We start from the raw sequence: 18,294 nt of genomic DNA on the forward strand, positions 1-18,294 counted from the left end.
TTCCCCCCTCCCCCACACACACACAGAGCGGAGCGAGGCAACGAAACTTAAAATAATAAGCAGCATTTTACGGCGCGCTATGCATGGGGCCGCCTTGTAGGGTTTCCCGACATGTCGTTTCAGTAAATTAAAGGGTGTTTCATGTTGTCGTTACTGTGAACCTTCTTAATACCTTGGAAAATGCCGTTTAATACTTTTTAATACTTTTTAATAGCCTTAATTTTCGCTAAATTGATTTATCAACTTTTAATACTTTTTAAGACCCCGCGGACACCTTGTTTAATATAGGTTGGTAAAACTGTCACTGAAACACCTCGGCGTGCTTCCTCCGGCCAAGACTGCAGCTGTAATTTTTTGTAAACGACTGACCATTAGATGAATCTGTGAAGACAAGTGATCTCCCCCTAGTTTTACTTACGATTTTGAGAAGTTGGTTCAGCCAAGGCACTTCTCAGCAACTCAACGACACGCCTGGCAGCATTTTGTAACTCTATCTGTTAAAATAGATAGCATTTTTCATTTAATCATTTATTTCAATAGGGACAATGCACATAAACACTTTAGACAAATAACACTTCAAGTGTAAATGGATCATGTCTTACTATACTGTCTATACTGTCTTGCTGTTTTTAAATTATTGTCTTGTTGTTGCGCACTGGCACTTTGACTTTGAGTCGATGTAATTTCGCTGTAATTGTTACAATGACAAATAAAGTATCTATCTATCTATCTATCTAAAACAGACACAAACAAGAAATAGTCAAATTGATTGTCACAATCACAGTGCAAAGACATGTCGTCTTGTTTATCCAGATCTGCTAACAGTTAACTTTAGCTAACTTTTATTATTGCGGGCAGACAGCTGTGTCACTTTCTTCTTATACCGTGGCTTGTAAATAATGCAATGTCAATATCTTAAATGCCCGTCAAGCAGATAAAATGATAGTTATGTTAAACCATTGTTTTCTATATGCATAGCTAAAAGTACCGGTTTTTGCACGTACCTCCTTGTCGTCAGCCATTCTTCTTCTGCGGGGCTTTCCCGCTCCGATATCCCTCTTCATTTGAAAACGGCCAATCATAAAAGAGGAGAGGTGTAACCAATTAGATTTGGTGTTACTGGGACACGGTAAGCCCACTTCCTAACATTTCTCCGCGCGCGAGAGCAGGCCAGAGTTTCACGAGCAGAAGAGCAGGAATTGCTCGCGAGAGAGAGCTCATGTAGATGCTGCACATGCTCAAGGCATGTTTCTCCCCTGCAGGCTTCAATATTGCTCTCGCGCGAGTGCCGTTTTAGTGCTCGCGAAAATAATATATGTCCACGGCTGCTTGACTTGTGCTCGCGTGGATCTCATATGCCCTCGCGATTTATGACAGAGATTTGCCGCCATACAAATCTCTGTCATAAATCGCGAGGGCATATGAGATCCACGCGAGCACAAGTCAAGCAGCCGCGGACATATATTATTTTCGCGAGCACTAAAACGGCACTCGCGCGAGAGCACTATTGAAGCCTGCAGGGGAGAAACATGCCTTGAGCATGTGCAGCATCTACATGAGCTCTCCTTGTTCTCCTGCGCTCTCGCGAGCAATTCCTGCTCTTCTGCTCGTGAAACTCTGGCCTGCTCTCGCGCGCGGAGAAATGTTAGGAAGTGGGCGTACCGTGTCCCAGTAACGCCAAATCTAATTGATTGCACCCCTCCTCTTTTATGATTGGCCGTTGTCTGGATTTAAACCTAAACCAGGAAGTCCCTCCAACCTCCAACGTGATGAAATATGGCTGTGGAAACGTCTCACGTAAGTTACTTTACTTTACTAATGATTATTTTTAATAAAAGGCATGCTTCTGTATTCTGTGGTTATTCCACAAGAGCCGTCCTTACTTATAAATGGATTGAGTTTTTTAGATAATACATTTTTATACATATTTTTCAAAAGTATTCAAACAATTCTATTATAAAGATAAGAACCAATTAACTTTTCGGTCTTGACATATGATAATATAAAATGTAGCTTTCAAAAACAGAATTTGGAATTAATAATTTTGATTACTTTAGCAAAATATTTTATTCACAAATGTCGCTTTTTCAAAATGTCCCCAGTTTTTATTGCCTTTCTCAAATAAATAATACTATACAAAAAAAGTATAAAATGATGCAAATGTAAAAAAGCCCAAGAATTTTGCAAGTTTCTTGGCACTTTCATTTCTGAATGAACTCTTTTTTTTCTGTTCAAATGCCCTCAGCTTATTTTTTGGAATGTTTATGATGATGTTTATGTGCCTTATTCTGTATTTGACATAATTGTTTCAATAAAGATTTACCACATTTCTTAAAAATATAATTAAATACTATTTAATACTTTATTTTTCTTCACAGCATATTCTGAAACGGCAGATCCTGGAGAGACTCCTGTCGAAGTTTGAGCTTGCACTCATTCGAGCACCACTTGACCTGGATTTGCTGGAGTTTGCATGTCGCCAGGAGCTGTACCTCCTGCAAGCACTTTCGAGACATGTTGACATACCGCAAGGAATAATCCAAGCTCTTCAAGAGCTGTTTGGACTACTTAGGCAATATTTAGATTCAGAAGCCTCAAATACAGCAGTGGGATCAGTTATTGGTCGAAGAGGACCTCCTAAGTTTGAAATTGAGAGGCAGCAGTTGGTTGAGATGTTGGGGACAAACCTATCGGTGCCTTGCATTGCTAAGCTGCTAGGTGTTTCTTCCAGCACAGTCTTTAGAAGGATGAGAGAGTTTGGCTTATCTGTTTCAGAAATGTATAGCTCCATCAGTGATGAGGAGTTGGATAACGTGGTCATATCCATCAAGAATGACATGCCCACTGCTGGATACCGAATGGTCAAAGGACGGTTGTTATCCATTGGTCTACGTGTACAATGGACAAGAAGGGTTGCCTCAATGCATCGAGTGGATCCCATAGGCATCCTCTCCAGACTGGCTAGTCTGGGCTGTGTTGTGAGGAGAACATATTCAGTGTGAGGGCCTCTGTCGCTTGTGCACGTGGATACCAACCACAAATTGATACGGTAGTGGTATTTATATTTCGCTAAGTAATTAAGAAATAATCTCTTTGTAATGTCCCAGTTTTGGAGAATCAGTGTTTCAATTCCAGAGTGCTATAACAGTTTGTTCTTTGGTTTTCCAGTTATAACATTGTCTTATTTGGTGGAGTGGACGGGTATTCGAGAAAGGTAAGACTGCATTTCACTTCAGTAGACACACATTAAACAAACATGTATTTTTTGTACGAGTTTACGACTAGCTACTTAAAACCACAAAAGAGGTCCCAACGCTGTGTCCTGGCTTTGCTTAAGGAATTTGATCCAAATGGAGAAAGTGTATGGACTAAAAAGGAAGCAGCAAAGTCAAAGTAGATATAAAGGAGATTTTGTGCATTGCCTATTTTTGCTGCACAAGTATTATGAGTCAGTATACTGTATGTCAGTATTGTTTGCTTATTTCTATTGCAACAGGAATTCTTTAATCTCTGCCTTTTTTTCCCTACAATTAACAGTTTAACAGAATGCTTCGTAGTTATTGTGTGTAATTGCCCTATTCTTAAATATTCTCTGCTTTTCTGCAGGTAATGTACTTGGGTGCTTCGACCAACAACCTTGCGTCAACAGCCTATGGCTTCTTCTTAGAGGCAACACAAAGACATGGAGTGCCTTTAAGGTGAATTCACAGAAAAAAGCACTCTTTGGAGAAATAGATCAATACTGTGACACTTTTGGATGAGTATTTTCTTTGACAGTCCTTTGGTGAACTGTGTACATTTCAGGGTCAGAGGAGACCAAGGAGTAGAAAACGTACAGATCGCGAGATTCATGTTTTCGGTTCGCGGCACCGACCGTGGAAGCTTCATCTCTGGTAAAAGTCTTCATAACCAGAGGTAAATTGCAGCATCTTTAGTAACTCAATTAGTGAGGTGAACTTATCTGATGTGTAGACCAAGCACCTTGCACTTAACCCATGCTAGGCCAGCATGAAAATAGATCACTTGAACTGGTTTTCCCTAAACCATTTATTTTCATCCATAGGATTGAGCGTCTTTGGCGTGATGTACGAGTCATTGTCATCAACAAGTACTCTGCGATACTGCTTTCCCTCGAAGAGGATGGTCTGCTCGACATCTCATCAACAGACGACCTCTTCTGTGTGCACTACATCATTCTTCCCCGACTTCAGATGGACTTGGGGATTTTTACAGAAGGCTGGAACCATCATCCACTCAGCACTGAACGGAACCAATGTCCAGAGCAGTTATTAGACCCTCCAGAAAAACACGATTCTGCGATCGCAGAATTTACCGCATAATCAGCAAAATGGCGCAGATTTTTAAAAGGCCGCATAATCCCCGCATTTTTCCACACAAAGTTGAGAAGAAAAAAAAGTTAACTCGTCTTGACGTGACGTCATCAGCTCGCGCATCACAGAATGTAAACAACACTGTATAGAGCTCATTTACCAATGAACATTTCTACTAAAGACCGGGCAAAAAGTGGGGGGAAACTATTCTGCACCCCGTGCAACTGTGTGTTGGAGCATAAGAGAAAATCGACAGTGACGACCCACTTTGATTCATTCAAACATTCGAAAATGCTTTCTGCTGCTGCGGACAAGAAAGCCATTCAACTCACATTCACCGAAGGATCAACCTCCAAAACCCTTTCGAGGGCTACAAGAAACGAAGTGAGTAGCCTACAAGATTGAAGCTGGTCAGATAATGAACGAGTAAATGAAAACAGAATGAGGCGGAGAAGTGTGTGTGTGTGTGTGTGTGTGGGGGGGGGGGGGGGGGGTGTGAGATTAAAATAGCCCAATTGCTTTTACAATAAATAAACATTGAATGTGTTTAATTGAATAGTAAAGGGGCTTAACATTGTTATTCTTTTCCCTCGCATATTTAGCATATTTCGCAACTTCCCGCAATTTCACCGCATAAAATCACATAAAAACCCCGCATGTTTAATCGCATAATCAAGGATTTTAGCCCGCATAATCAAGGAATTTAGCCCACATAATCAAGGATTTTTGCCCGCGTTTTTCTGTAGGGTCTAAGTCAGGGTTGCCCACACTTTTTTGGCTGGTGAGCTACTTTTGAAATGACCAGCTAACCGAGGTCTACCAACCAAAAATAAATTCCCAAATTGCAAGGGTTGCTGAATAACACGTTTTATTTTTACATGGGATAACTACAATAGGGCTGCAACAAACGACTAATTTGATTATCGATTAATCTATAGATTAATGAAACGATCAATCGACTATTCGGACTACTGCTGTGTGCTTTGCACAATTTCTCAAACGCTCTTATTTAGCCATCAACTTTTAGATTTAGTTTGAGGTTGTTTTAGGCATGTGGAAACTAACAATGAAGACAATAAAGATGAATACCTGATTCAAAAATACATATATTATTAAATTAACTGAACAAATTGTGAACAAAATTAACATTGCTTTTTATTTGAATTAAATAAATAATATTTCACATCAAAAGAAACAACAATGTTTTAACAAATCGTATTAAATAATGTGATGACAGAACTGTAAACAGAATAGCTGAAACTTTAACAAAATAAATAACTCAGTTACCTCTAATCATTAACCCATGTTTGTATAATGTAGTTAACTCCGTGTGTTGCTGCTAGCATACATAACACCTGACGTGGAAACGTTACTCGTGGATGGGGCTACAGAGCTACGAGAAAGACAGTCGAACCCGGTGCATTCCTCCGTCTGAATGTGGTGCACTTTTGCTAAATGTTTAGACAAATTGCTCGTGTTACCGCCCTTACATGCTAAACACTTTTGGTGACGAGCATTGTCCACCTCAAGACGGGTAACATGTAACCACACCTTGGAGCGCTTCTCTCCACCATCTCCTCCGTGTGTTGCTGCATGTAGCAGCTGCGTGTGTGTAAACTGCCCCGCCCCCTTGCAAACAGACGGGGGAGAGAGAGATCTCTTCTGGATTGGAAAGATAGAAAATACACGACCATAGACGCATTTGTTTGTCTTTTTGCATGTTAGAAACGAGTTGGCGACACTAAGACAAAGAGATAATGTTTGTGTAGCAATAATACATGACCTTTCTCTTTCTCAACTCGCTACTCGGAGGGAAGTCGCTGTCATATGCCTTGTGAACACTCCGATAATGCCTCTCCACGTTACCTTTCTTTGGCAGAGCGGCGCTTGCTTTACAAATAAGGCAAATAACCTTTGAATGTGACATCACAAAAAAAGATTCTCCCTCCCATTCTGTGTGGAAGTGGTATGTCTTTAGCTTTTTGCTCGTTCCTGCACTCATTTTGTTGTTTGTCTCTCCCGGCACTTGACTGATTTTGTATCGCTTTGCATTCTGGGTTAACAGACTGGAAAGCAATAGGTCGCTTTTTCTGTCAATCAAGTAAACTCCTGAATTAAGTGGCAGGGAGGCCAAGGGAGGAGGAATCAAAAGCTGTTTTGTCTATTTTAACGGAGCTGGATTTTTTTATTTTTATGAATGACTCGCGATCTACCAGCATTGCCCCCGCGGTCGACCGCGGTCGACGTACTGGGCACCTCTGGTCTAAGTTATGGCAACTTGGACTGATGCAGACAAACATTGATCAGCCGGAGAGCCCAGAGGTATTGATCTCGTTTCAGTATTACATTACATGTCACTTGTTAGACGCTTTTATCCAAAGCGACTTACATACTCAGTACTGTGGGCAATCCCACAATAGTAATTACTTACCATTTACTTTGTGTAATATACATTGTCAAAAGATTACTTTCTTTCCCTACTCTTGGCATGACCATTTTCTGGGCACAGTTTGTGTTATTTTAACTGCAAAAATAACACAAACTATTACTTGATGTCATTGTTCCACATTGTTTATAAGACATTTATTTCACCAAAGTGTTCAAAACCTCTGTTATTGTTATTAGGAGCCAGATGTTGACTGGGAAATTGCTGCTGACCACGATGGAGAAGAAGAGGATGCAGGGATTGTCGTCCCCGAATTCGACTGCCCTTTGAGTCCAGAAGACACAACTGAACTTCAATCAGTATTTCAGCAAATTGACCCAAACACTCCGGTCAAGGAACTGTACTTACTCTGCCGTGAGTATGTAGCTGAAAGATGTGGCTCTTAAGAAATACAGCTCCCTTAAATGACACAGATGAGGTCAAAGTAAAATTCCTGTGTTCAAAGTGTTACTTAAGTACCAAGAGTAAAATAAGTCATGATGCCGATTTCAGGATAGAGTAAAGTTACTTGGCACAACTGGTGACTGGGTTTTTATTCCATTAAATTGAAACAATTGACACAAAATACAGCTCAAAACTATAATGGTTCCCCAACTTCACCATTTGTTTCCAAAACATTTTGACTAGAACAGTATGTCACTTGAAAGTTTGACTGTATTCTCATCTTGAACAAATGAAAACCTTGTCAAATAAAGTCCAATAAAGACTGTCTAACCCTAACCAGAAAACATTGATTCTATGACTCTTATGAGCGGCTAAACTCCCTGCTACTCATAACAGCCTGTGATATGATGCTCAGGAACTCTGGATATGAGCCGAGGTGCCTTGTCGGAAAGGTAATGGAGTTGGAGCATGCATTCACTACGGGAAAGCATACCGTGTGTGTACCATAGCGCACGCTGCAATCATGGTCGAACTCAATTAAGATTTTAAACATCTCTCTCTCTGTTGAGGTGATGGGGACGTGTGCCTGCCCCGTAAGCCATTGAAGGAAGCAACCAACAGTGATCTTGGGTTTTTCCTTCATCTCCTCTTCATCTTTTGCCGCTTCACCTGTAGACTCTGTCTCTCTTGAGTCTCTTTCATCACTCTCTGTTATCTTCACAGGGGTCCCCCTCTCTTCAACCACAAAGCTCTTTTCTTCCTCTAAAAACAAGTTGAAAATGAATACAAAGAAATGCATATATTCACCTAAGCAATGTCAATAAATATGGCTATTGTTTTTAAATAGTTTTTTTTATGTGGATATTTTGAAGAAGAAAACCTCATTAGCCAGTTCTGCTTTAGTTATCATTGTTTCATCGCAACCATCATGATGCAAAGTTGTGTTTAAACTGAGACATGTAAACATGAATAAAAAGGGTATGCAAAGCTGTCATTGAGTTGCCTGTCGTAATCGGGGGTAAAATTCAAGAACAAATACGTTTATAAAATGTCAGGGCAGTAGTATCACCTTCTTCTTCAATGTGTTAGATGAAGTCTTGTAAAAAGTTAACAATCTTCGATTCCCTCTGGCGTCGCAGCGAGCCCAGCTCGCTGAAGACTGGAGATATGGCTCCCATCAGGAATTCAGCATCCGGCTTGGAGAGAGGAAAAAACAAAATGATGTATGCTCAAAGTTGGATGAGCTTAACCCTTTAATTTCCAGACCAAGAAAAAAAACTATGGAAAAATTATTTGTTTGCATTTTTTTATCAAATGGGACACACATAGCACATTTAAAAAAAAAAGGTATCAATATTGATATTGATATAAAAAGTAATGTTAAGTGTTTTTCATAATAAAAAAAAAACGTGCTCATCTTACTGTAGATGCTGAATTGGCCTAACAGGAAACCACTGGCCTAACAGTAAATGTCTATATCCTGTGTTGGCCTGACTTGCTCATCTGTGTGCAACTTTGGGCTGTATGCCATGCATGAAAGCTGCTATATAAATTATTATCACTCTTTCACTCTGAGACTCATAAGGCAGTAGTAATAATGTAATATAAGATGTAGTAATATTACCATGAATCTATCTATTTACCATATTGTATTGGAAAACATCTCTGAAACTCTGACAAAGTTATATTGCTAGTTTAGTTTGTTAAAACTTTTTTTGTGCATCAAGTTATCTAATTATGTTCAGTCAGTGCTCTGACATTAAAATATGTCAAAAATGATATGGTTACCTTACAAAAGTTGACCAAAAAGAGTGATTTCTTCAGCAGTGATTTTTTAGCATGCCAACTTTCTCAGTGGAAAGCTGAATGGCTTTCTGTTCTAACCACAGTGACATCTAGAGGTTGTTTTGGGCATAACATGTCAACCAAATGGTAGAGATGGCTGAATCAGGTAGATTTAAACTTTTAAAACATTTTTTCAATAGGATATCAAGACACAAAATGTGCTCTACCAAATGGTGGCGCTGGCTGTTAAAGGGTTAAGGTTTGAGGCTTCAATATTGCTCTCGCGCGAGTGCCGTTTAAGTGCTCGCGAAAATAATATATGTCCGCGGCTGCTTGACTTGTGCTCGCGTGGATCTCACATGCCCTCGCGATTTACGACAGAGATTTGCCGCCATAAGTGTAGACTAGACGTGCTTACGGAGAGCACCGGAACGCCGCTCCAGCTCTTCAAATATTGCAGTACCCATAAGGAGCCGTACACATGCTGCAGTGTTTGGTGGCTGTGTCTTTAGTTGTAAGCACAGTGGCGATTTGTTGTTATTTGCTTCTGGTTAGCTAGCTATGCTAACGAATTTAAAGAGCTTTTCTACAACCAGGTGGAAGAGAGCTCTCTCCTGAGAGGCTCAAATAACCTCAGCTCAGTGAGGTTAAGGCACACCTTGATATGATCATTATAATTATTAATTAGACATTAGAGACTAAATGAAAAACAGGTATAAAATACTATATGACAGTAACAAAAAAGTTGTTAAAAATAAGTGATTTGTAAAATATCCAAAAAGAAAAATCTGCTTACAGTTCTGTTTCAAATGGGTGTTGAGAGATGTATCCATAGATCTCCTCATGTTGCTCTGAAAGTGCACCAGATTGATGCTTTTAACTTCAATATTTAAAAAAAAAATCTTCCCGGGGGAGCATGCCCCCAGACCCCCCTAGAGGAGGTTAGGTCCCCCCCACTTAAATCATGTTCACATGGATAGGATACTAAATACATTTGCACACATCTTGTGTCCATATCTTTCTGTTTTGGTGGTCATGCCACACCGTGCACATGCATGCATGCATGCGCGAGTCATGGTAAGATATCTGGATTAAGAGGTTGCTTTTTCTTTGCACAGCATGAAAGAAAGGCCAAATTAATTGGCTGTGATTTTATTTTTTTTAAGCAGAGGTTGAGTTCAATAATTTGTACGGCCCTCGGAGGATGTTGTAAAAATTGAAAGGAAAAAGGTTCCCCACCCCTGCTGTAAATAATAATAAAAACCCTTGATTTATAACTTAACATATATGTCTCTATTGATCTGAGTATATTATAAAGAACAGTTAATTGAAGCATTATAGCAGAGGCCTTTGTCAGATGGTATATTACGCTGTTTTTTTCCTGCTTCGAATAGTTCTCTCTTTTTTCACCATACCTGTGTTTGCATCACTGATATTGACATTACATTATTTACAAGCCACGGTATAAGAAGAAAGTGACACAGCTGTCTGCCCGCAATAATAAAAGTTAGCTAAAGTTAACTGTTAGCAGATCTGGATAAACAAGACGACATGTCTTTGCACTGTGATTGTGACAATCAATTTGACTATTTCTTGTTTGTGTCTGTTTTAGATAGATAGATAGATAGATAGATACTTTATTTGTCATTGTAAAAAGTACAGCGAAATTACATCGACTCAAAGTGCCAGTGCGCAACAACAAGACAATAATTTAAAAACAGCAAGACAGAATAGACAGTATAGGAAGACATGATCCATTTACACTTGAAGCGTTATTTGTCTAAAGTGTTCATTTATGTGCATTGTCCCGATTGAAATAAATGATAAAATGAAAAATGCTATCTATTTTAACAGTTACAAAATGCTGCCAGGCGTGTCGTTGAGTTGCTGAGAAGTGCCTTGGCTGAACCAACTTCTCAAAATCGTAAGTGAAACTAGGGGGAGATCACTTGTCTTCACAGATTCATCTAATGGTCAGTCGTTTACAAAAAATTACAGCTGCAGTCTTGGCCGGCGGAAGCACGCCGAGGTGTTTCAGTGACAGTTTTACCAACCTATATTAAAACCAGAGTGAAAAACTGAATTTCCCCATGGGGGATAATTAAAGGTTCATCTTCTTCTTGTTCTTCTTCTATTTATTTTTCAGAGCTTGTGACTATCTGGGTAATGTTTAATTAATGAAGCCTTTATATATTCTAACTACTTTATGTATTTAGTACTCAGTTTATTTAATTCTAGGGAATCATAGACATCTTTAAATTGTGTTCACAGATGAAGTACAGGTTCAGGGAGAGCAGGTGGAGGTGGGCAACAGACAGCCTACTATACAGGGACAGCAGCAGTCTGCTCTTGGCAACAGGCAGCAGGCTGGGACAAGGCAGCGTCAGGCAGTCCAGGGGCAGAAGCAACAAAGGACCCCTGGCTTTCCTTCTACAGCAGGAAATACAGTGGAACAAAATATGGCCAGGTTTGGATCCGTTAGGAAATAAAGATAATTCTGAACTGAATTGCCATTGTAATAACTCGGCAATTGACTATAATTCAGGGTATTTTTTCATAGAAATTAACGCTCTTCAGATTGTTTAGAATGAATATATTGTATAACAGCTTCTTAAATCCGTCTCTTACACATTGTTTTCAACTCCTCAGGGCTTTCCCCGGCCTATTCAAATCGGGTAAAAGTTATACCCCATCTCCCAAAAGAAGGGCTGTTAGGTCAACCCCAATCCAGTTCTTTCTGCTCAATAAGAGCACAGAAAGAACACCAAAGTCATCGGATGAAATGGTCCTTCTCCAGGCTGGACTTGGTAGGAGGACTCTCAATATCCCCGAAAATGCTGACCACTCCCAGGTAAGATAGAACAAATAATAAGGGAAGGAGTCAAGATAATATAAGAAGCACTTTATTGATCCCAATTTGGGGACATTTTTTATGTATTACTGTAGTTTCCCAATCCACTGAAGTACTACTGGTCACAAATCAGCTTCAACAGTGGTGACATGTGTGGAGGGTTATAGTTCTAACTGCACACTTGTTTTGCTCTTCCCACATAGATATCATATATACTTATGGAATCATATTCCAAAATGATACCATTGGAAGGGGCCTGGCCAACATAAAGCTGCTGGTAAGATACAATCTCCCTTAGTAAATTCAACTGTGGTCTAGTATTTCTGCAGTTAAATCCTATTTATACCCTCTATCTTCTCCTACAATAGCTGCTCTTATAATAGCTCATTAATGCCCTTGATGGTTAGCATATTTACCTACCCTCTTGTTTTTAGCAATCCATGAGAAAGCCTAACACTGCAAGTGTGCATCTTGTTAAAATCAACTGCCTCCCCTAGAACATTCTGTGCATTAAATAACATCAACTTGTTTGTATTCCCACATAGGAGGATCAGGTCAGTGGAAATTAAGTGTTTTGGCACCTGAGGCAGAGGGTTACACGGGGCCTACCTTGCCAAAGCTTTAGGTGGAAAAGGCTGTCTCTATATAATGCCCATCCAGGACACTTTGGACACCTCCCCCTTGCCCTACTCATCGAAGGAGTTCGAAAATATGCCAAAAGCCAGATGTGCCACGTGTCATCTAAGCATGCCTGTCCAGCTGTTGGCTTTACATGCACAAGAGTGTGAACCAAGCAGCTGTTCTGACCGCATGGATCTGGAACCGGTAATGTTATTCCACAAATAACTATGCAGGATCATTATCATCCTGAATCGACAGCTTTTTTAACTGGTTACAATTTTCAGGATCTGGACCCAGATTTAGATGAGTCTCCAGCTACAAGCAATCCTGGGAATGTAAGCTCACTAATATTGTAGGTGTTTGTTTCTAAACAATTTTCATTGTATGTGTCATTAATTGGCAGTCTTTCTACATTTTATTATAGGCTTCTCCAAGTGTGCTCCCGTGTAGGACCTCCTGTTCTAAAATCGATATTAAGGTAAAATCAGGGCATTATTTATCAATTACATTATTGCAGATGATGAAGGTTTCTGCGTCTCAGTAATTCACTTGAATATTTGCTCTGCTTTTCTGTATTTTTAAAGGTGGCCTGTCCATTGTGCTCAGAGTTATTTCCTGAGTATTTGGTTGAAATACATGCCAGCACTTGTAGAGAAAGGTTTTTTTTTCTCCTATTATGCACATTCTTTATATACTTTTTTCTTGCAGTGTTAGATATTGTAAACCATGATTAAGGTATGCCCCATTGAAATATTTTTTCCCTCATCAGTACATTGCAGTCGACACAAATTATCGATTTGGAAGAACATGCCAGTGAAGAACTGACAGGGCGAGAGAAAAGGTAATATGCTTAAAATGTACCTGTAATTGCTTATTTTAAACAAAAACGTCCTGCAGTTATTGTGTTCACTATTTGTGTTAATTGTACTGTTCATCAGTTGCCCTGCATTGTTATTGTTATGCCTTGAATATCATTTAAAAGACGCCATTTTACATCAGTCAGGGGTCGTCAGTTTACTCAATGATACAAAAGGGGTCTCTTAAAGGAAAACGTTTTGGATCCAGTTGTCTAATCAACTTCTAATTGTTTCCTTCAAGTCTTGCTGAAGCCATCGAAACACTTAGTGGACGAGTGGACACAACGACACTCTTTAATGTTAGTGTCACTAGGGAGGACATGTTTGAAAGGGGTTTAGGGCAGTGGAGACGTCAGAAGAGGTCTTCTCCCAAAAAAAACCTCCGAGTGTCTTTCATTGGAGAGTCTGGAATTGACCATGGGGCTCTCAGGAAAGAATTCTTAACAGGTATATGTTTAACTACTTATAATAAATGAAAATATTCCTCAGTGTGTGGCGGTTCTCTGGTTGCATGCAATTTCTGTGCTTGCACAGGTTAAGGGCTTTGCATGACGCGTGCTGTTCTTTAACATATACAGTGGTCAAATTGAGATTATCAATGTATTGATCCACTTTTCCTTTCAATTATAGAAATGATGGCAGGTGTTGAAAGGAAGTTTTTTCAGGGAGGGAGTACAGGGAAAACCCCCAAGTACTCAATTACGGACTACCACAAAGAGCATTTCAAGTATGTAGAATTGTGTTCTGCAATGTCTTTTCGATGTTTATTTCATTTATTAATGTCTATGCATTGATTAAACTTTGTTAATGCAGGACAGCTGGAGAGATTATGGCAGTCAGTATAGTACAAGGTGGTCCTCCACCTAACTTTTTCAAAGTGGTGCTATGAATACATATCCACTGGGGAGATTGATAGAGATTCCATTTCCAAGGAAGATGTGACTGATCCAGAGGTCAGCCAGCTTATGGAAGAGGTCATATTTGTCTTCTCCTCAGATACTCCTTCATATAACATGACGTTTGTTTTAGTATGGTTGACACACACACCTCTTTGTAGTGTGAATATTTTCTAATTCTTAAAATAAGCTAAGGCTCCCATGAGCTACTGTGTGATACTGTTTTTCTAATTGCAAAGGTTGAGATAGCTGAACCTGAAGCTATGTACGACTTTCTGGATCGGATAACAGCATGCGGGTACAGTGGTCCTGCAACGTGGGAGAGGAAGGAAGACATAATAAAGTATGTACATATGCGAAGTGATTTAACCCATAACAACCCATGTTTAAAACCAATCAATTATTCCTTTACACTCATACTTCATATAGAGTGTGCAGTCACTCTTTCCCTTTGTTATGTATGATTTTATATTATTGCTGTTATCTGTTACTGAATTATAGGGCAATTATCTTGCACTCATCGGTCCGCACTCTACCAATGCTGCAGCAGATATGCTCAGGCATGAAGCTGTATGGCTTGTGTGAGATGATAGTACAACAACCACAGCATTTCAGGGATCTGTTCGTCGCTGGCCTTCATGAAAAGGTCAGTATTATGTCTCCAGCTGATTTTACCACTGAATTTCAAACCTTAACCCTTTAACAGCCAGCGCCACCATTTGGTAGAGCACATTTTGTGTCTTGATATCCTGTTGAAAAAATGTTTTAAAAGTTTAACTCTACCTGATTCAGCCATCTCTACCATTTGGTTGACATGTTATGCCCAAAACAACCTCTAGATGTCACTGTGGTTAGAACAGAAAGCCATTCAGCTTTCCACTGAGAAAGTTGGCATGCTAAAAAATCACTGCTGAAGAAATCACTCTTTTTGGTCAAATTTTGTAAGGTAACCATATCATTTGACATATTTTAATGTCAGAGCACTGACTGAACATAATTAGATAACTTGATGCACCAAAAAAGTTTTAACAAACTAAACTAGCAATATAACTTTTTCAGAGTTTCAGAGATGTTTTCCAATACAATATGGTAAATACATAGATTCATGGTAATATTACTACATCTTATATTACATTATTACTACATCTATACTGCCTTATGAGTCTCAGAGTGAAAGAGTGATAATAATTTATATAGCAGCTTTCATGCATGGCATACAGCCCAAAGTTGCACACAGATGAGCAAGTTAGGCCAACACAGGATATAGACATTTGCTGTTAGGCCAGTGGTTTCCTGTTAGGCCAATTCAGCATCTACAGTAAGATGAGCACGTTTTTTTTTAATTATGAAAAACACTTAACATTACTTTTTATATCAATATCAATATTGATACCTTTTTTTTTTTAAATGTGCTATGTGTGTCCCATTTGATAAAAAAATGCAAACAAATAATTTTTCCATAGTTTTTTTTCTTGGTCTGGCAATTAAAGGGTTAACCTCATCCAACTTTGAGCATACATCATTTTGTTTTTTCCTCTCTCCAAGCCGGATGCTGAATTCCTGATGGGAGCCATATCTCCAGTCTTCAGCGAGCTGGGCTCGCTGCGACGCCAGAGGGAATCGAAGATTGTTAACTTTTTACAAGACTTCATCTAACACATTGAAGAAGAAGGTGATACTACTGCCCTGACATTTTATAAACGTATTTGTTCTTGAATTTTACCCCCGATTACGACAGGCAACTCAATGACAGCTTTGCATACCCTTTTTATTCATGTTTACATGTCTCAGTTTAAACACAACTTTGCATCATGATGGTTGCGATGAAACAATGATAACTAAAGCAGGACTGGCTAATGAGGTTTTCTTCTTCAAAATATCCACATAAAAAAACAATTTAAAAACAATAGCCATATTTATTGACATTGCTTCGGTGAATATATGCATTTCTTTGTATTCATTTTCAACTTGTTTTTAGAGGAAGAAAAGAGCTTTGTGGTTGAAGAGAGGGGGACCCCTGTGAAGATAACAGAGAGTGATGAAAGAGACTCAAGAGAGACAGAGTCTACAGGTGAAGCGGCAAAAGATGAAGAGGAGATGAAGGAAAAACCCAAGATCACTGTTGGTTGCTTCCTTCAATGGCTTACGGGGCAGGCACACGTCCCCATCACCTCAACAGAGAGAGAGATGTTTAAAATCTTAATTGAGTTCGACCATGATTGCAGCGTGCGCTATGGTACACACACGGTATGCTTTCCCGTAGTGAATGCATGCTCCAACTCCATTACCTTTCCGACAAGGCACCTCGGCTCATATCCAGAGTTCCTGAGCATCATATCACAGGCTGTTATGAATAGCAGGGAGTTTAGCCGCTCATAAAAGTCATAGAATCGATGTTTTCTGGGTTAGGGTTAGACAGTCTTTATTGGACTTTATTTGACAAGGTTTTCATTTGTTCAAGATGAGAATACAGTCAAACTTTCAAGTGACATACTGTTCTAGTCAAAATGTTTTGGAAACAAATGGTGAAGTTGGGGAACCATTATAGTTTTGAGCTGTATTTTGTGTCAATTGTTTCAATTTAATGGAATAAAAACCCAGTCACCAGTTGTGCCAAGTAACTTTACTCTATCCGGAAATCGGCATCATGACTTATTTTACTCTTGGTACTTAAGTAACACTTTGAACACAGGAATTTTACTTTGACCTCATCTGTGTCATTTAAGGGAGCTGTATTTCTTAAGAGCCACATCTTTCAGCTACATACTCACGGCAGAGTAAGTACAGTTCCTTGACCGGAGTGTTTGGGTCAATTTGCTGAAATACTGATTGAAGTTCAGTTGTGTCTTCTGGACTCAAAGGGCAGTCGAATTCGGGGACGACAATCCCTGCATCCTCTTCTTCTCCATCGTGGTCAGCAGCAATTTCCCAGTCAACATCTGGCTCCTAATAACAATAACAGAGGTTTTGAACACTTTGGTGAAATAAATGTCTTATAAACAATGTGGAACAATGACATCAAGTAATAGTTTGTGTTATTTTTGCAGTTAAAATAACACAAACTGTGCCCAGAAAATGGTCATGCCAAGAGTAGGGAAAGAAAGTAATCTTTTGACAATGTATATTACACAAAGTAAATGGTAAGTAATTACTATTGTGGGATTGCCCACAGTACTGAGTATGTAAGTCGCTTTGGATAAAAGCGTCTAACAAGTGACATGTAATGTAATACTGAAACGAGATCAATACCTCTGGGCTCTCCGGCTGATCAATGTTTGTCTGCATCAGTCCAAGTTGCCATAACTTAGACCCTACAGAAAAACGCGGGCAAAAATCCTTGATTATGTGGGCTAAATTCCTTGATTATGCGGGCTAAAATCCTTGATTATGCGATTAAACATGCGGGGTTTTTATGTGATTTTATGCGGTGAAATTGCGGGAAGTTGCGAAATATGCGAAATATGCGGGGGAAAAGAATAACAATGTTAAGCCCCTTTACTATTCAATTAAACACATTCAATGTTTATTTATTGTAAAAGCAATTGGGCTATTTTAATCTCACACACACACTTCTCCGCCTCATTCTGTTTTCATTTACTCGTTCATTATCTGACCAGCTTCAATCTTGTAGGCTACTCACTTCGTTTCTTGTAGCCCTCGAAAGGGTTTTGGAGGTTGATCCCTCGGTGAACGTGAGTTGAATGGCTTTCTTGTCCGCAGCAGCAGAAAGCATTTTCGAATGTTTGAATGAATCAAAGTGGGTCGTCACTGTCGATTTTCTCTTATGCTCCAACACACAGTTGCACGGGGTGCAGAATAGTTTCCCCCCACTTTTTGCCCGGTCTTTAGTAGAAATGTTCGTTTGTAAATGAGCTCTATACAGTGTTGTTTACATTCTGTGATGCGCGAGCTGATGACATCACGTCAAGACGAGTTAACTTTTTTTTCTTCTCAACTTTGTGTGGAAAAATGCGGGGATTATGTGGCCTTTTAAAAATCTGCGCCATTTTGCTGATTATGCGGTAAATTCTGCGATCGCAGAATCGTGTTTTTCTGGAGGGTCTAATAACTGCTCTGGACATTGGTTCCGTTCAGTGCTGAGTGGATGATGGTACCAGCCTTC

General features: G+C 39.5%; 1 protein-coding gene and 4 long non-coding RNA genes across 6 annotated transcripts; 3 read left to right on the forward strand and 2 right to left on the reverse strand.

Annotated features, from left to right (window-relative positions):
- The first annotated feature begins 1,412 nt into the window (after positions 1-1,412).
- LOC307046071 lies at positions 1,413-8,153 on the forward strand. Its single transcript, XR_013810065.1, has 7 exons — positions 1,413-1,797; positions 2,379-3,049; positions 3,169-3,214; positions 3,607-3,698; positions 3,805-3,915; positions 4,064-4,715; positions 6,957-8,153. It is a non-coding gene; the product is annotated as an uncharacterized lncRNA (long non-coding RNA).
- Positions 7,294-8,431, reverse strand: LOC307046072. Its single transcript, XR_013810066.1, has 2 exons — positions 8,231-8,431; positions 7,294-7,923 (listed from the first exon to the last, which is right to left on the reverse strand). It is a non-coding gene; the product is annotated as an uncharacterized lncRNA (long non-coding RNA).
- Positions 8,432-10,800: 2,369 nt separating this feature from the next.
- Positions 10,801-14,230, forward strand: LOC307046069 (uncharacterized protein). Of its 2 annotated transcripts, XM_079692217.1 has the most exons (11): positions 10,801-10,870; positions 11,596-11,797; positions 12,001-12,074; positions 12,343-12,622; positions 12,703-12,753; positions 12,843-12,896; positions 13,003-13,076; positions 13,188-13,259; positions 13,517-13,722; positions 13,906-14,002; positions 14,089-14,230. In XM_079692217.1, the coding sequence occupies exons 4-11, from the start codon at positions 12,446-12,448 to the stop codon at positions 14,162-14,164; spliced, it is 807 nt and encodes a 268-aa protein (XP_079548343.1). In that variant the 5' UTR covers positions 10,801-10,870; positions 11,596-11,797; positions 12,001-12,074; positions 12,343-12,445; the 3' UTR covers positions 14,165-14,230. The 2 variants fall into 2 exon arrangements, with proteins under 2 accessions (XP_079548343.1, XP_079548344.1); XM_079692218.1 differs by lacking the exons at positions 10,801-10,870; positions 11,596-11,797; positions 12,001-12,074 and having other exon boundaries at positions 12,102-12,622.
- A 208-nt stretch (positions 14,231-14,438) lies between these two features.
- LOC307013724 lies at positions 14,439-16,780 on the forward strand. Its single transcript, XR_013801035.1, has 4 exons — positions 14,439-14,514; positions 14,673-14,817; positions 15,717-15,843; positions 16,150-16,780. It is a non-coding gene; the product is annotated as an uncharacterized lncRNA (long non-coding RNA).
- Positions 16,781-16,925: 145 nt separating this feature from the next.
- LOC307013725 lies at positions 16,926-18,230 on the reverse strand. Its single transcript, XR_013801036.1, has 3 exons — positions 17,812-18,230; positions 17,421-17,482; positions 16,926-17,117 (listed from the first exon to the last, which is right to left on the reverse strand). It is a non-coding gene; the product is annotated as an uncharacterized lncRNA (long non-coding RNA).
- Between the last annotated feature and the right edge of the window lie 64 nt (positions 18,231-18,294).

The sequence above is a fragment of the Notothenia rossii genome (assembly GCF_949606895.1).
Source record: "Notothenia rossii genome assembly, chromosome: 7".
Classification (NCBI taxonomy): Eukaryota; Metazoa; Chordata; class Actinopteri; order Perciformes; family Nototheniidae; genus Notothenia; species Notothenia rossii.

Excerpts from the sequence above, each read along its gene's own strand:
- LOC307046069 (XM_079692217.1), top strand. The coding sequence starts at position 12,446 with ATGCCCATCCAGGACACTTTGGACACCTCCCCCTTGCCCTACTCATCG. Across the intron at positions 12,623-12,702 it reads ACCGCATGGATCTGGAACCG|GATCTGGACCCAGATTTAGA; the intron begins GTAATGTTATTC and ends TACAATTTTCAG. Across the intron at positions 12,754-12,842 it reads CTACAAGCAATCCTGGGAAT|GCTTCTCCAAGTGTGCTCCC; the intron begins GTAAGCTCACTA and ends ATTTTATTATAG.